Source organism: Wickerhamiella sorbophila (genome assembly GCF_002251995.1).
Source record: "Wickerhamiella sorbophila strain DS02 chromosome Unknown contig2, whole genome shotgun sequence".
Lineage (NCBI taxonomy): Eukaryota > Fungi > Ascomycota > Dipodascomycetes > Dipodascales > Trichomonascaceae > Wickerhamiella > Wickerhamiella sorbophila.
Genome location: NW_020194005.1, coordinates 265,228 through 281,677, shown reverse-complemented (window position 1 = coordinate 281,677; position 16,450 = coordinate 265,228). Strand labels below are relative to the sequence as shown.

Below are 16,450 nucleotides of genomic sequence, written 5' to 3'. Positions count from 1 at the left end.
GGTTCCAAGATCGGCTTTGAACAGATAGCGCCTCTGCTAGCTGATGCCAGGGTTGAACCTGGTACAAAACTCACCAGACACACTAAACCAATGCATTGACCTAGCGATATTGTTCGATTTGACCTTGCATCATTGCTTCTCATCAAACCTTGCTTGCTCTCGGCTGCTGGTCTAGTCCTGTGACCCAAAAAAAAAACCTTGCTGACTCACTTGATAAAACCGCGCCGATTTCTAGACTTTTTTTCTCTTTATCTGCCCAACCGCAAAGGTCTCTCCAGTGCACAACGCCGCCAAATCGAACAAGCGGACTTGAGCACACCTTTGACTGCATCACCGTATACACAGCAGAATAGGACCCCAACACAAGTTACAGAAAAATGAGGTTTTTCGACACTACTTGCAAATTTCAGTACGACTGGGAGCATGTCACAAAGGCCAACTGGAACAAATACCCGAACGAGCTCACTACTCATGTCGAGGCCGTAGACATCCTCCGCCGTGAAGTTGACCCCAAAACCGGCGTTCTCCGCACAGAGCGTCTCATTACCTGCCGCCAGGCCGCTCCGCGATGGCTCCAGGCGGTTCTAGGCGGCCAAAGCGTGTCGTACGTTCGCGAGGTCAGCGAAGTCGACCCCAAAAACAAAGTTCTCGTTATGAGATCGCAAAATTTGACGTTCAGCAACATCCTGTCCGTCTACGAGACCGTCACCTATCGCCCCGATCCCACCAACTCCGGGGTGACTCTTTTCCACCAGCATGCCGAGTTCGAGGCTTATCTCGCGTGGCGGAAACTCTGCCACAAGGTCGAGGACTTTAGTGTCGACCGGTTTGTCCAGAATGCCTCTCTAGGCCGCAAAGCATTCGAGTCCGTCTGTGACCAATTCAAACAGGTCTCTCACCAGTTGGCATGAGTTTTTGAGCTTCCCCTATTGCATCCTCTTGTACATGTTTCCATTTTCGGAGGGGATCGTCTCATTCGGTTTTATTTATTCAGTTCTGCTTGAGAGTTTGCACGGTATATAGACACAGCAGCTACTGTCCCCTGGTGGATCAGTTGTTAAGTTTAATAAATACAATGTTTTTTTAAATATCAGCAGCGACATGGCTGTCTCTGCTTTCTTGAGCGTTCATTGAGCGGCTCATTTGTTCTGGAAGGTTGCTGAATGACTCTTCGTTCAGAATACCCCGCTCAAACATGTCTGCATGAATCTTGATCATGAAGAGGGTTCCCTGGCCAGGGCCGACATTATCTACGCCAAAATCGTTCCCTCGTTGCACTCCCAGCGATGCACCACGTCGTAGTTCGATGGTCTTTTGGTGTAGCTGGAACTGGAAATGGCCGGTCAACACCGAAACCACATAGGCATAGGGCCCAGTGTTTTGCTCAGGGATTTTGGCGCCCCGTTCGAAACAGAGGCCCTCAATTGAAATTGGCAGATTGTCGAACTTGGGGAATAGCACTTGCACTTTGACCTTGGGGTTGCCTCTAGTCGGCTGCATATTTTCCCAGTCGAGTTTCTTGGCGACCTCTCGGAACTCAAAGCCCATTTTCTCGGCATCAAATACTTGAGCAACAACAACTGAAGAATCAGCCAAGTCGTCGTTGCGTTTCTTTTTACGCGGCCGGGCTTTTGGCACGGAGGGTTCCGGGTCTTCGACTTTGATCACTTCTTTCAAGGTAGGCAGAAACGTTCCTCTCGACAGTTTGTATACTGGCTTTTCGCCCAGCCAGTATCTTACTGGCTCAATTTTATGTCTCCGACTTCGTCTCAGCCCTGCACTGTTGTAATTGGGCGGTTCCGTCCGGGGCACAACTAGGGTCGTCTCTCCCTCCATATCTCCGGTATCCCATTCCTCGTAAATGTCACTATCTTCCGTGATCATTGTGGGATCAAAGTCATTATAGTCCAGGGTGGTATTCTCGTACCCCACAACCATATCCATAACTGAGGCATCGGAATTATAATCACTCACATCAAGCTCAGACTCTGCATTTTCATCATCACTGGACCGCGGTATGACTCGGCTAGTAATGTGGATATCAGACTCAGAGTCACTGGTTCCATCTTCGTATACTTTCGGCCGACTCTGCTGAGGGAACTCGTATTGATCTGGCTCATCGATGTGGTCCTGTGAAATCATATAATCGTCTTGTGCACTCACGACATCGTCCTGCGCATCCATATAATTATCCTGGTAATCATGGTAGTCTCCCTCGTCCAGAATGTTTTGATTGACGGGCGGTATCGCGACCTTCCGCTTTGCAGACCTATAGATTCCGAGCGAAGTGCCTCCACTATTCGACGGACTTGAAGCAGGATGGGTGGTCTTTTCATTTCGAGTGGCCACTCCTCCGACTCCAGAGTCAGAAGATGCAAATATTTGAAAAGAGGGTACAGGGTCCGGTTTTGAAGACGTGTACGGACGGACTCTGGATACTTGGACAGAATCACGGATTGTAGAGCTTCCGGGGTCATCGTCAAAACCAATTGGGCTAGGAGGAGGTAGGTCGCCACCATCAATCAAATCAAAGGCATCATTTGAGCTTATAGCAGTAAGTTCGCGTGTGGGGGTCGAGATTTTAGGACGGGGCAGATTTGAAGACCTTGCATCACTGGATGGCAATACCACACGAGCAGGAGTAGCGTCCCAACCAAGATCGAACTGCGGAATTGACTTCTCCATATCACTATATTGATCGCTCGAAGGCATATCGCTGTTTTTCCTGCCCGTACGCGACGGGATGCGTGATCCCAAGAGGTCGGCAAAAAAGTCCATCGGGTTCTCCAAGCCATTCGAGCCTACGCGAGGATGAATCTTTAGCGGATAACCGAGCCTCCCAGCGTACGCAAATTCATCAGCGGGTGTCGATTTGGCTGCTGAATCCACAACTGAACTGTCTGCCATTGAGGAAAACAACCGTCGATTACTAACCGATTAGAATATGAACTGCAAAAAGGCGAAGCTCCAACAAAAATCTTTAAGGCGATTCAAAGGATTATTAGCAGAAGAAATATTTTATGCTAAAGCTATTTATTTGTTGAGGACCAAAGTCTTGTGGCAGCGACCGCAGTACTGGCGCTCGACCTTGTTCTCCTTGGTCTTGGGGTGCAGGGCCATGAAGACACCGAGACCGCAGTCAGGGCACTCGCGGCGGAGACGGTTAACGGTACCATCCTCGCTGACCTGGTAGTACTGGAGAACAGCCAACTTAACCTTCTTGTGCTTGTGCTTGATCTTCTTGGGGGTGGTGTAGACCTTCTTCTTACGCTTCTTACCACCACCACGCAGACGCAGGACCAAGTGGAGGGTAGACTCCTTCTGGATGTTGTAGTCAGAAAGAGTTCGGCCATCCTCGAGCTGCTTGCCGGCGAAAATAAGACGCTGTTGGTCAGGGGGGATACCCTCCTTGTCCTGGATCTTGGCTTTGACGTTATCGATAGTGTCGGAAGACTCCACCTCGAGGGTGATCGTCTTTCCGGTCAGGGTCTTGACGAAGATTTGCATTTTAACGGCTCGTCGGGAAACTTCCTTCGTTCTAACCGATAAAAGATGACGGGTCGTCTCGAGATATGAAAAGTAGAGGCTATGTAGGTTCCCAGAGCGCTACTACTGTTAGCCCTAAAGCCCTAGCACCACACAACCATTGATCCCGCTCCAGCTTAGGTAAGGATACTACGTCTCCCCGCATACTCGTTCTTGACCACTTAGTAATGACATCGCATGAAACCCAAAGAGTGATTTTGAGGATGCGGTTGGAAGATTCGAAGACAAAGCTGTCGGGAACTGGTGGACGAGCGTTTGGATGTCCGACTGAAACCTGGTAAAATTTTATTCGCCATGAAACACGTGCTTCCGATTTTACTATAGTGGTTGTTGTATCTCCCTCACAGTTTATGCAAATAATTTTGAGGCTAGCTGCAGGCTGTGGACAGAAACAGGCTTAATTGGCAGGGCATGCCTGGTGCCGGACCCCGAAATGACATAAAGGACAGGCTGAATCCTCAAAAAGAGTCTGTATTAGAATGCTGAATTTGCTAATATTTCAGCGGAATTGTACAAAAATTACAGAGAAAGGTTTGGGTAGCACACCACTTTTAATAAATTGTCCTCTGCAGCTCTACGGCCATATGCACGAACCGCAGTAACCACTACTTTTGTCGGGGCTACGTGAACCTTCCTCAAAACTCAATCACAAGTACAAAATCCCAACAGGGCCACCAGTACGCGAGTCACTTAAGAGCAATTATGTTCCAGCTGCGTAATGTTGTGGGCACTGAGGTGGGTCATGCGATACTGGACACCAAATACCAGCTGGAAAACGAAATAGGAAGTGGAACGTTTGGTACTGTCTGTGTTGCGCGGACAAAAGGCTCCGCCAGGCTTGTGGCCGTGAAAACTCTACGTCAAAGTTACTCTTGCGAACCAAGTCGTCTAAGAGAAGTACAATTCTATCAGTCGGTGCCGCCGCATGCAAACCTCGTTGCTCTTAATGAGATGTTCCTAGACGCGAACACCAACCAGTTGCATTTTATAACCGAGCTCATGGATTGCAATCTACTAGAAATGGTTCGGAAACGAGAAGGAAGGCCTCTCAAAGTGCCTACGTTGGTCTCTTTATTTTCCCAGTTAATCAGGGGCCTCGCACATATCCACGCTCATGGGTTTGTTCACCGTGACCTTAAGCCCGAAAACATTCTGGTGTCTACGTCTCAGGGTGAGGTGGTGCTGAAAATTGCCGATTTCGGTCTGGCACGACGCGCAGAAATCGAGCCTTCTTCGCATCGATGGACATCCTATGTGGCTACAAGATGGTATCGAGCCCCTGAACAACTTTTGGAAATTCGTGAGCATTCGTACCCTTTAGATATTTGGGCCCTGGGTACCCTTATCGCAGAGTTGTGTAATTTAGCACCGCTTTTCCCAGGAAGAGACCGTTTAGATATGCTCCGGCGACAAATGCGAGTCTTGGGCACCCCATCTGCAGGCTGCCCCGGCGGGTACTGGAAAGAACTTGGCGACTACTCTCCAGAAGTGACTGAGCTTCTTGATTTGAAGTTCCCAGGAAACAACGAGATTATCATCACAGAAAATTTAAAAAAGTTCGGCGATATCGTCCGATGCTGCATACAATGGGATCCTGCTAAGCGAGCCAGTCTCACAACTATCATGGCCCGTATCAAACTAATATCCATTGACAAACCACTTAGGAGAGCTGAGCCTTTCCGCTTAGCTTAGATTGCATAAAGATCACAAATTGGTTGATTAAATTAACAAAAAGGTATTAAGGGAGCTAGCGGCACGCTGCTACGCATGCTTCTTTTTATAGTCTGCCAAACTGAGCTTTTTCTTGACCTTCACAGGGGTTCCTGCCGCCGGTGCTTCGTACCAAACGTTTTGTTGAGGAACTGATGTTACTTCTTCTAAATTCACTGCCGGAGTTTCTTCAAGTTGAGCGGTTTCCAAAAAGATAGCTTGAAGCTGCTCTGCAGGGGTCGCAACTTTCTTGATTGGTCGTATCCTTATACTCTCACGAACAACCGGTTGAATAGGCTCATCTGGTGATAAACAGTCATTCAAAGACCTGAAGGTATAACCGATATTTCGCAGGGCTGCTGCAGTGGCCCCCAAACATTCCTGGTCCTTTTCATCCAAGTCGCCCAAGTCCATATGCCGTAGCTTTTGGATTGGGTGCTCGGAATCCCAGTCCCAGGGTGCTGTAAGCTCTGTACCGGATTTAATAGGCTGATTGGCGAACGCAACGACATGCAACATGTTTTCAACAATCACAGGTGAGAACCGAAGATTCGGAGTAGACGAACGTCTAATAAATACTGCGTCGCTGCCTACACAGCGACCATCAACTGCCAAAAGCAGCTGGGGAACAAACAAAACTCCAGGCTTGGGGCATCCAAAAAGCCTGTACTGGTTCACCGGGTTCATTTTATACTCATCGAGTGTCATGACTTCTCCACAGAATTCTATAACAAATCTGTCGCGTGATAAGTTGGAGTTTGCGATCAGTCCGTACATGTTCACGCCAAATCCCTTGTCAAACCTTTGAATTGTGATTGACGCTGGCTTTGCCCTTGCATACTCCGCGGCGCTCAAGTATGTTACCGCATCGCACACAGGCAGACCTTCCAGGTAGTCTGAGGCCAGCTCAGTGATGGAATTTGCCTTGGTACGAACAAAGTAGGATAGTGGCGTGTCTGGCACGATTTCCTCTGCTTCGGGTTGGCGCTTTTTGCGGCCGCGTTTCTTGCCCTCGGGAGCGGCTATAGCCGAGCTCGTCTTGCCATTTGTGCCCTCCATATCTGACACGCGGCGAACTACACGTTTTCTTTTCTTCAAATTCTTTAGTTGCCGCTCTGTAGCCGCCGCAGCATCTACTTTTCTGTCGCCGCAGCGGTTACAAAGGTATACTTCGGGAACGGATTCGTCGTCGTAAATATCAACACATATCGCGTGTTGCCAGGCATTGCATTTTTCGCACTGAATTGTGAATCCATCATCATGATCAAACCCGCATATACACCGAATCACGCCTGAATCCACCGGGTATATTCCGCCATCATCGGACATGTTTCGCGAATGACAAAGCCAGACTGGGGACTTTTTTTTTTGGGTTAGTAACCAGTTTGGGGGTCAGTTTTCCACCAACCCTTTTCTCTTTAAATTTTTTTTGGATAACTCTGTGTTGGGGTTGTTTGAAGCCAGAACGCTCGCGCTTGATTTAACAGAAACTCCTCAAAAGGTCGACATTCAAAATGGCGCACAGATTATTGATGCAGGTTTTCGTCACCGGCTCTCAGGTTGTCGGTAAGGCCTTCATGGAGGCGTACCGCCAAGCTTCGTCTGCCTCTTTGCGGGCTTCTGCTACAGCAGCCGCTAGAGAAAAGACGGGCGGTGTGTCCTTGTCCGAGGCCCGCAAAATCCTCGGTATCGAAGATGGATCGTTGGACCTGGAGCAGGCACAGAAGAAGTACGACTACCTTTTCGACGCCAACTCCAGAGAGAAGAGTGGCTCTTTTTATCTCCAAAGCAAAGTTTATCGTGCTATGGAATGTGTCAAGTATGAGGTTCAGCAAACGGAAGCTGAAAAGGCCACAGAAACTAATGGGAAGGCAGAAGCAAAGGGGAAGGACAGCTCTTGATTTCTCCCACAGGTCCCGTAATTTAAGCAAGCATATCTGTCTGTCCGTTGTAAATAATACACTTTTCGTTCAAAAGACATCGTTCCTGATTGTAAACATCTAGTCATGAGCACACTTTTCTAAAAAATTATTATTCAGTTCATATCTACAGGTGAGAATTCTATTTTTCTTACATCTCAAAGCCCTCTTCATAGCACTGCACGTAGCGTTTGGTTTTGTAAATGTTGCTGGAAACTGCAGCACGTACGTCGTGGTTCAGGCTCGCTGGTCCACAGGTCATAAAGCCAAGGGAGCCAGTAGCATTAACCATGTACAAAGGAACCATCTCAAGGATATTGGGGCGACCGTTTTCGAGCTCGTATATTTGCGAGGAAACATTCTCTAGGGCCTTTTCTTTGCTCTCGGCGTCAGAACTTGAAGCCACAGATGACTCGGAGTGAGGGCCGGCGCTACTGTGCCCAGTGACATGGAGCACTATGCGAATTCCTGCGTCGGCAAATTTCTTGAGATCTTCAGCAAAAGTGGAAAAGAACTCCTCGTTACGAACAATCCAGTGCAAAGTTACCTTTTGACCGCTCATGCTTCCGGACAAAATCCGCTGGGACAAGTGTGAGTAGATGGCGGTGATTCCAATGCCACCGGCAACACATACAAGCTCGTTGAAAGCCTTGAGGTTCATGGGTGGTCCATAGGGACCCTCAACAATGACTTTCATTGTGATCTTGCCGCCATTATCAAGAGCCATTTTCCTGATGCGTTTGGTCATACCATTCCACGACTTGATGTACAGTCGTAGGCCGGTATCAGTCTTGATTGCAGTGAACGGATGCGACTGATAAAAGTGGCGCCAGCCCATAAAGTATACAAATACGTGACAGCCAGGATAGGCACGTACAGGGTTTTTGTCGACAATATCGACGACCATGACATGATCAGAACCAATAGTGATGTTCGCCGTGCACACGCCAGAAGAAGCCATGCGAATCAGGCGGAGCAAGCGGTCGAACCCCCAAACAGCAAAACTCGCGTACATAGTGGACATGGGATATGTAACATAGACAACGTGGTACCAGGTGAAGATAAGGAACAGGATGGCCCAAAAAATGTGAGTGTACAAAAAGAATTCGTATGCAATACGGCGAAGCCAAACAGACCCCTGGATGCACATTATCACCATAACAAGAGTGGCGATAACACCTGCAATCCAGTACCAAAGACCCCACTCTTCAGCTAGCTCTCCTGGAATGGTCGCAACCCCTACGCTGTATGCAGCCCAGTGGATAAGTACATCAAGTGTAGCAAAGCGAGCAAGCCATCGATGCCACATGCTGAAAACATTGTAATCCCAACCGGTCATCCAGATTAAAAAGTTATTGCGCCCTGCAAAAAAGAATAGAAATGGCAGTTTGAACATGGGCATAATCCCGGACCTGTAACCTAGCCAGTATCCAATAGCCTGAGCACGACTAGCATATTCTCCACCTTCAATATACCTATAATTCACCGACATCATCACATAGTTCATCACAAAGTAGCCGAAGATTTCGAAAGCAGGCAAGCGGTTGGAGTGGAAGTGAGTCCAACGGGCCAACCGGTCGTTCCAAAGAGGTGCCATAGTGATATAACGGCGAACAAAGCGGCCCAAAAAGCTATTTGCCGTTAACTCAGCTCCTTTAGGCATAAGCCAAGTAAGAAGGTTGAAAATAGTGGCTAGGCCAACGCAGATAACAACATAGTATAACGTCCAATAACTGTACTGAGCAGTGTCATAATAACTATCACCCTCTCCTTGAGCAGGAGCAATAAGTGGAGCCATAACATCCTTAGGAACAGTGAAGGGCAGCTGAAGAGTTTCATTAGCCGTGTAGTAGTTGACGAAAGGCTTGGGTGCAGCATTCCAAGCGGCCGTTATTTCCTGATAATTCAAAGTGTGTGGCGCGCCATAATAGAGTTTGCAGTAGTACCTCATAGTATCGTATGAAGATTTCAGCTTGCGATGAGCATGAGAAAAGCCCATCTCGGTCGACATCTCCGCTGAGGTGATCATACAGTCGAACAATGTGACCATAATGTCTTGATTTTCACAGTATGTTCCATAAACACTCATGTAGTCTTCAGGGTCATACTCTTTCACCAAATCAGCAACAGCATTATTGGTGATAATTGGGGTGAGACACGAGCTATAAAAGTAGTCTGCGGGAAGCAAAGCTTGTACACCTACTAGTGTATAGACTAGTACAGTGACACAAAAAAGTTTCATTTTCTTGTGAGCACGCTACGCTACTCAACGATTTAGAAGCGTGCTATTATATAGTTGAAAGTCTAGGGTCAAAGTCTTATGCACCGCTGGGCGACACCGGGTTATGCAACCTTTATTGATGGCATTACGCCCTGCAGTTTGACTGTTTGACGATCTGGGGAAGGCGAGGAAGGGTACGTACGAATCACCTAAAATTCTAGGTAGAAGCAACAACTTCGAAGTTCTTGCGTCGCTTCGTGGACACGAGAAGTAGAGCTAAATCCGCTAAATACCCTGAATCTCATCACCGAGTTGAATTTCGTCATAGTGCCAAGACATTTTTTCAGCTGATCTAATCTTTGTGATGTGCATCGCCCTCATAGCTAAGAAATAGCTCTGAAAAGCCGTTGCAAACGCTCTTGGCAGGGTAGGCTCTGCATAGAGAACTTTTTGTCGCCGGAGCCTGCATAAACCTAGTACCATTCCGATATTTTTTTTTTACATATGAGCTGCTGTCGTCGCCTTTCTCGCTCGGATGAGAATTCGTTAGAACTAGCTGCAGCTGGTCGCATATTTACTCTCATAGCGTCCTGCAACGAGATCTATAAGCAGATGCAGGTTGCAACAAAGAGACTCTTCTTTCTGAATGAAGCCTCGAGAACTAGGCATATTGCTCTTCTTCACAGCGCGGAAATCTCCTCATATTCTACACTGTGGGTGAACTGTGCTGTATGTTGTCCGTAGTCCGTATGGCTGGCCTAGCTGCCACTTAGTAATTGCGCGGCGTTCCTGATCTACCCACAGGGGTTGAGCGGATTTAAACAGGTTCCACTGCTTACCTCGTAACTAGTAGGAGATATAGAAAACACTTAGCATTCAAGCAGATAACCACATCATCTGTAACAAAACGCGCACGTAGGATTTCAGGGCCTCCAGAAACTCGATCTTTGATTGAGGGGGTGGAGATGATCAGCTGCCCTTCCTGCATAGGCATCTAGGGTTTTGCTTCACGATCGAATATCAATGATACACGATCAACAACATGAAATGAACATTTATTGGGGCAAGGGTAGAATTATTTCCGCATTTCGAAGCCCTCTTCGGAACAATCGACATAGTATTCAGATTTAATCAGATTGCTTGAGACAGTATTGCGCACATCTGGATTCATTCCAAGTGGACCACATGCAACAGAGCACAGAGAACCGTATTCTCAATCATGGCTGGTACCATCTTCAGCAGATTGGGTCGCCCTAGCTCGACAACTCTTGGAGGCTGTATCACTGCAGATTTAATCTTTAATGTGATGATGATCATCCAAAGTGCTTCGGAATGATTGCTCTTAATCAACAGATTTGACCAAACCGTGGTGTGACATGCAAAACAATCTTGACTCACACGTCAGTGAATGTCTTAATCCGGTGCAAAGTACATTTTTGTTTCATCTTATCACACAAGATACGTTAAGAAAGATGTGAGTAGATGCTGGTGATTCCAATACCACCAGCAATACACACCAGTCCATCAAATGGCTTGAGACTGACCGGAGATCCACATGGGCCTTCTACTAAAACTTCTATCTCCATCTTGTCTTCATTTTCCGACGCCAAAGTTTGTACATGACCATTATCCCAGTTCTCCCACCCAGTATGCTTCCTGGCTGCGGAACGACTGTCAATTGTTGGCCAAATCCCCCATCTATAATTGACGGAAATCATCACTATATACATCACCACTTAATCGAAAATACCGATTGCTGGCAGTCAAGTAGGCTGCGATACTCGCTTATATCAAAACTTGGAGCCATAACGAAAGATGTCATGAAGATCGATCTTTCCGCATAATGATCGATTTTTGGGACGATGTGCGAGTTATATTTGAGCTCAGCCACAATACTCAAAACTATATATTAGTCCAGAATCAACAACCTGTCGATATTGATGTCACAATTAAAGTGTTCTGATATATTTCTTGTCGACATAAAGCCATCTTAATTAGATCGCAACCACCTGCACCTGCATCAGGCGCTTTTTCACACGCGCTGTTCAAAGTATTTTTGTGCATCTAAACACTCTAGCATGCGGCCTAATGCTGACCCTTGGTGAAGTAAAAGGGCGAACTCTGTCAAATACATCTTCAAACTATCGGCTAGTCCCGGGTGGGCCTTCTCGGGCGTCAATACAAGCATCTCGCATCTTATGTACCTGCATATGCACGGTAGGTCACACCTAATTTTTATCGAAAATCTCAAACTTACAATATAGCACAGAGTAACAATAGAGTACTCCAAATTTCAAACCCATCATTGGTGATTTTGCATCATCTTCAAAGGAGCACACATGAAGATGTCTCCGCTAAACCTTTGCATATCTAAGAGGTAGAGAAATGCGCTTCGATACTCTGCTAGGTTAATGGGCTGCGGAACGGCCGGCTCAGGGTCTTTGGCATGAAAGAATATGGTGGCCGCTCAATAATTCTGTTTTCGCTTCGGCGACAACTGGTCGATTTAACATGGCACGTGGCACAGCTCCCAGGAACTTCGGCTCATGAAAGTTCATCAGGCTCTTGCTGTGTAGAGCTCCCATACAACGGTACAAGTGGCCTCTTATTTATTCAAAACTATTTCAACCGATGACCGTCATCTCGCTTGTGTATACCAGGCGTTGATGGCCGGGAACGATTTGTAAGAATTATGTCTGGCCCTCTGACTGCGGCGTACGGCCCTGAAACCAAGACATTATATTCAGACTCTGGCATAAACCGTCTAGGATTTTTACGCACGGAAACTGAGTTTCTCCAGGCTGCTTTACACCATCCCACGGCCCGCTTTTTAGCCCTCAATGGCGGCCTTCCTCTAGTCGCCGACACCTCGGATTCTCGCCAAGAGCTGCATTTTGTTGAGTACGCATCTATTGGAGAGCTAATTGGCGAGCCATATAAATCATTCGAGGAGCTTGCGAAGGATCTTGAAGAAGGAAAGGGTACTAATTATACGACGGTGCAAGTTGTGTTTTTGGGACTCGACGAGACTAAACCTGGTTTCGCATACAGGGGGTTCAATGGCGCCCCTTTGTTCGCAGTAGACACTACTGTTAGAAGCTATACTTCCAAGCCTTTGGCGGCTAAACTCGAGAAATTCAACGAATCCGTCGCTACCGATACCGTCTCGTTCCGGGGTGTGATGTTTGGAGTTCGTTTACCAAGACCTTCATACGGGCTTTTCGCAGAGGCCGCTATGATCATCGACTGGAATGCTCGGAACAGATTTTGCGGAAGTTGTGGCAAGCCAACGTTGAGCAGAGAAGCCGGCTTCAAACGACAATGCAGCCCGACAACCGACAACTCATGTGATACATACCAACGGTTATCCAATCTTTGTTTCCCTCGAACTGACAGCTCTATTATTGTCGCAGTGATGAGCTATGATGGTGAAAGGGTTCTGATTGGCCGCAGCAAGCGCTTCCCGAAAAAGATGTACAGTTGCCTTGCTGGTTTCCTGGAACCAGGAGAGAGCCTGGAAGACTGCGTTCGTCGTGAGGTGTTCGAAGAGTCTGGTGTCAAAGTTGGACGTGTTTTCTTGCATTCGTCTCAGCCCTGGCCCTATCCCGCCAATATTATGATCGGGTGTCTTGCCGAGGTTTGCGACAGCAGTCCTGAAAGCCATGAGATCAACCTCGGCCATGATCCGGAGCTAGAAGACGCGAAATGGGTTCCGATCAAGGAATTGAGAGCAGTAGTCCATGGCAAAAACGATGACGCTGACTTTTTCATACCTCCTAGCTCTGCTATTGCGTGGACCTTATTGGATGCAGCCACTAAACGGCTTGAGAAACTTTAGCTATATAGAATATTCATTTTAAACACCCCGGAAAAGTTTGGGGAAGCTGTCGGATAGGAAGAAAAATGCATTGGCAACCAAGTACATGCAGTAGTGCTGCACCTGATCCCATGTCGAATAGAACTTGTAAGGGTTCGAAGTAAAGTACTCTGAAAACATGTCCTTCTCCGAGATTGTGTTGAGGAAATTTTGGAAAAGGTCGGGGTGGTCTGTGATGACGCCATTGATTCTTGAGGCAACTGCCCATTTCATTGCTTCTGGGTGGTTGATGGTCCAAGAATAGATCTTGACGTGTTTGGCTCTTGCCGCATCAATGATTTCCGGCCCACCTCTAACTGCATAGCATGCATAATTCATTGAGATTCCTTTCGTCTGCTCGAATTCAAGGAACTTGCGGGCCAGCTTGAGTTGGAAACCAATAAATACAACATCCAACTCGGGCGCGAGCTCAACGACTTTGTGCATAACATTCAGCCGCCAGACACCGAGCACGCAACGCTTCTTCCAGACCTCTAATGGGGCTACTGATTTGAGAACCTCGATCACAAAGCTCACAACCCGGGGACCGTTGCTCCTTTTGATGTCAATCATGAGCATAGCATTGGACGCCTCGGGCTCATTTATTATCATTTCGCAGACTTGCTTCAAAGTAGGCATAGGCTCCTTGAAAGAGTCTTTGGTACGGAGTTTTTCAAGACCGCCGTGGTAGGGCGTCTCCTCAACAACCACGTTGCTGTCGAAACAGCGCCCCGTCGTAACATCGTGGCACATAACCACTACATTGTCAGAAGCCAGCTGGATATCGGTTTCAACAATGGTGGCACCGGCTTTGATTCCCTCTCGAAGGGCCAGCATGGTGTTTTCGGGGTAAGATCCACGGAAACCACGGTGGCCAATATTGACCGGTTTGCTTGAATCATACGGTGACGGCCCGATAATAGACATTTTCAACAAAAAGAAACGGGCGAATAAAGAGAGTAAGAAAGAGTTTTGCCGGCAAGGTCGGGGAAACTAATTCTGGGGTAGGGGGTTCCGAACCGTAAAAAGACGGCACGTGACGCGATGCTCCACGTGCTGGAACTCGCAGCAGAGGATCAAGCAAGAGAAGAAGCAAGCAGTGACTGAGTCAAAATTAGGGAGTAAGTAAATATATATGTTGCCTCAGGCTAATTAAACCGGCGACGGTGTTTCTTGCATGCCGTGCATGTCGTTTTCCATCCTTGTGCTGTCCTCCTCCTCTGCTTCTTTCTTTTGGTGAACATAGGCATCAGGATAAGGATCCTCGCCGTTGTAAGTACCAATAGCTTGGAGAAGATCCTCCTCGGCAAACATCTCGTATTCAGCAAGCTGAGCTTGGTCACCCATCATCTCCTCTTCGTGGGTTGTACGCAGGCTCATGTAGGGGGTGTACTTCATGATCAGGAGGATCAAGAAAGTAACGACGAATGACCAGCCAATAGTGGCGCCAATTGCAGCCAGTTGGTACGCAAGCTGAACATAGTGATGGTTCATCCAACCCTGGGCGATGGTGGAACCATCCAGATGAGTGATGTAGTCGGCGGTGAACAACGCAGTGCAAATAGACCCCGTAGCACCACCAACGCCGTGAAGGGCAAAGACATCAAGGCCATCATCGATACGAAGCAGGAACTTTAAGCCAATAGCAAAGTTACAAGCAACGGCAGTGATAGCGCCTACGGCGACAGCACAGTATAGAGGAACCATACCGGCGCAAGGAGTGATACCGACCAAGCCGGCAACCGCACCAGAGCAGAGAGCGATGGTGGACCACTTGCGCTTGCGGATGTAATCAACAAACAACCAGGTCATGGCACCAACAGAAGCAGCAATGTTGGTGTTAGAAAAGGCATACCAAGAGCGGATAGACGCGTTACCAGTAGAGCCACCGTTGAAACCGAACCAGCCAAACCAAAGGAAGCAAGTACCAAGTACACACAACAGCACACTACCGGGCTTGTACACGGGAATAATTTTAGCAGCCGGGTCCTTGCGTTTACCGCAAACAAGGGCATATGCCAAGGCGCCAGCACCTGAAGACATATGGACAGGGCCACCACCGGCAAAGTCAAGAGCACCTAACCAGGCGAGCCAGCCTTCGGGGTTCCAAGTCCACTCGGCAATAGGACAATATACGATAGTCATCCAAATAAAAATGAAAACCATCATTGGGCCCAGGCGAGCTCGTTCATGTGCACCACCGACCACGAGCGCGGCAGTGGTACAGGCAAACATGCCTTGGAATAGCATAAACAGAACGTCAGGAACAGCAGGAGCGGCCGAACTCGGAGCAGCCAGTACCTTCATCATAGAAAAATTATCGAGTTTACCCAAAAAGCGGCCAGCCTCATGACTGAAGACCAAGGAATAGCCCCAGAAGAACCATTGAAAGAAACCAACACCACAGACAGCCAGGGACGAGAAAATGAGCGAAATTGCATGCTTCTTACGCGACAAACCAGCATAGAAAAAGCCAATGCCAGGAATCATGATCCAGACAAGCGCTGAAGCAGCGCCCACCCAGACCATATCACCTTCCTGGAAGTTAGTGTTGAGGTTCTGTGTGAGACTATCACCTCCGAAAGAACCCATTGCTTAGTCGATTGAATTCGAGACTTCCGGATCACCTGGTACCTGTTTATATGTATGGAACCAGAGCGGTCGAGAAACGCTTATTTACGGGAATGCATGCAAGAGCCACGGTGCATATGCACGCACACTTGAAGATAAGGATGCAGCTGGACGATTTGCGTATGACGAGTGGTTTATTGGATTGCTTTCTAGTTGACCGCACAGAACAAAAGCAATGTAGCAAGTGCATTTGCTCGCTCGGACAGAAACCTCCTCTACAGGACTCTGTAAACCGCCGAATTATTGAAATGCGCCATCCTACAGCAAACTTCGCCATTACATAAGTACAACTGATAAGGACTTTTCGTTTTCGCGACTGGTCAGTGTGACAATTACCGTGCATGACTGTTACAATTAAAGCAACGCAAAGTGTTGAGCGGCATACCTGAATAGTTATGTCGGGGTCATTGTCGTCATTGACCAGTTTATAGTAGTTTCAGCAAACCATAGTTATATTTCCAAAAGATACACCAAGGTTTCGCTTACCCACCATGCACGACGTCGCTCGATTGCCACGAGCACATGTCAAGGCGGTTCATAACTAGTGTAATTGATGAAATCTTGGGG

The 16,450-nt window shown here is 47.7% G+C and overlaps 9 protein-coding genes across 9 annotated transcripts; 4 read left to right on the top strand and 5 right to left on the bottom strand.

Annotated features, from left to right (window-relative positions):
• Positions 1-377: 377 nt before the first annotated feature.
• Positions 378-911, top strand: B9G98_03417 (Protein UPS2, mitochondrial; the record flags this gene model as incomplete). Its single annotated transcript, XM_024809974.1, has 1 exon — positions 378-911. One exon carries the CDS (start codon positions 378-380, stop codon positions 909-911), a length of 534 nt encoding a protein of 177 aa, XP_024665742.1.
• A 172-nt stretch (positions 912-1,083) lies between these two features.
• Positions 1,084-2,907, bottom strand: B9G98_03416 (Centromere protein 3; the record flags this gene model as incomplete). The annotated part of the gene is made up of 1 exon (XM_024809973.1): positions 1,084-2,907. The coding sequence occupies one exon, from the start codon at positions 2,905-2,907 to the stop codon at positions 1,084-1,086; it is 1,824 nt and encodes a 607-aa protein (XP_024665741.1).
• Positions 2,908-4,248: 1,341 nt separating this feature from the next.
• B9G98_03415 (Meiosis induction protein kinase IME2/SME1) lies at positions 4,249-5,238 on the top strand (the record flags this gene model as incomplete). The annotated part of the gene is made up of 1 exon (XM_024809972.1): positions 4,249-5,238. The coding sequence occupies one exon, from the start codon at positions 4,249-4,251 to the stop codon at positions 5,236-5,238; it is 990 nt and encodes a 329-aa protein (XP_024665740.1).
• A 69-nt stretch (positions 5,239-5,307) lies between these two features.
• B9G98_03414 (SET domain-containing protein 3) lies at positions 5,308-6,585 on the bottom strand (the record flags this gene model as incomplete). The annotated part of the gene is made up of 1 exon (XM_024809971.1): positions 5,308-6,585. One exon carries the CDS (start codon positions 6,583-6,585, stop codon positions 5,308-5,310), a length of 1,278 nt encoding a protein of 425 aa, XP_024665739.1.
• Positions 6,586-6,770: 185 nt separating this feature from the next.
• On the top strand, positions 6,771-7,157 carry B9G98_03413 (Mitochondrial import inner membrane translocase subunit TIM16; the record flags this gene model as incomplete). Its single annotated transcript, XM_024809970.1, has 1 exon — positions 6,771-7,157. One exon carries the CDS (start codon positions 6,771-6,773, stop codon positions 7,155-7,157), a length of 387 nt encoding a protein of 128 aa, XP_024665738.1.
• Positions 7,158-7,326: 169 nt separating this feature from the next.
• On the bottom strand, positions 7,327-9,417 carry B9G98_03412 (Ferric reductase transmembrane component 3; the record flags this gene model as incomplete). The annotated part of the gene is made up of 1 exon (XM_024809969.1): positions 7,327-9,417. The coding sequence occupies one exon, from the start codon at positions 9,415-9,417 to the stop codon at positions 7,327-7,329; it is 2,091 nt and encodes a 696-aa protein (XP_024665737.1).
• A 2,671-nt stretch (positions 9,418-12,088) lies between these two features.
• B9G98_03411 (Peroxisomal NADH pyrophosphatase NUDT12) lies at positions 12,089-13,234 on the top strand (the record flags this gene model as incomplete). The annotated part of the gene is made up of 1 exon (XM_024809968.1): positions 12,089-13,234. The coding sequence occupies one exon, from the start codon at positions 12,089-12,091 to the stop codon at positions 13,232-13,234; it is 1,146 nt and encodes a 381-aa protein (XP_024665736.1).
• An 18-nt stretch (positions 13,235-13,252) lies between these two features.
• B9G98_03410 (Phosphatidylglycerol phospholipase C) lies at positions 13,253-14,179 on the bottom strand (the record flags this gene model as incomplete). The annotated part of the gene is made up of 1 exon (XM_024809967.1): positions 13,253-14,179. One exon carries the CDS (start codon positions 14,177-14,179, stop codon positions 13,253-13,255), a length of 927 nt encoding a protein of 308 aa, XP_024665735.1.
• A 225-nt stretch (positions 14,180-14,404) lies between these two features.
• Positions 14,405-15,844, bottom strand: B9G98_03409 (Ammonium transporter MEP2; the record flags this gene model as incomplete). Its single annotated transcript, XM_024809966.1, has 1 exon — positions 14,405-15,844. The coding sequence occupies one exon, from the start codon at positions 15,842-15,844 to the stop codon at positions 14,405-14,407; it is 1,440 nt and encodes a 479-aa protein (XP_024665734.1).
• Between the last annotated feature and the right edge of the window lie 606 nt (positions 15,845-16,450).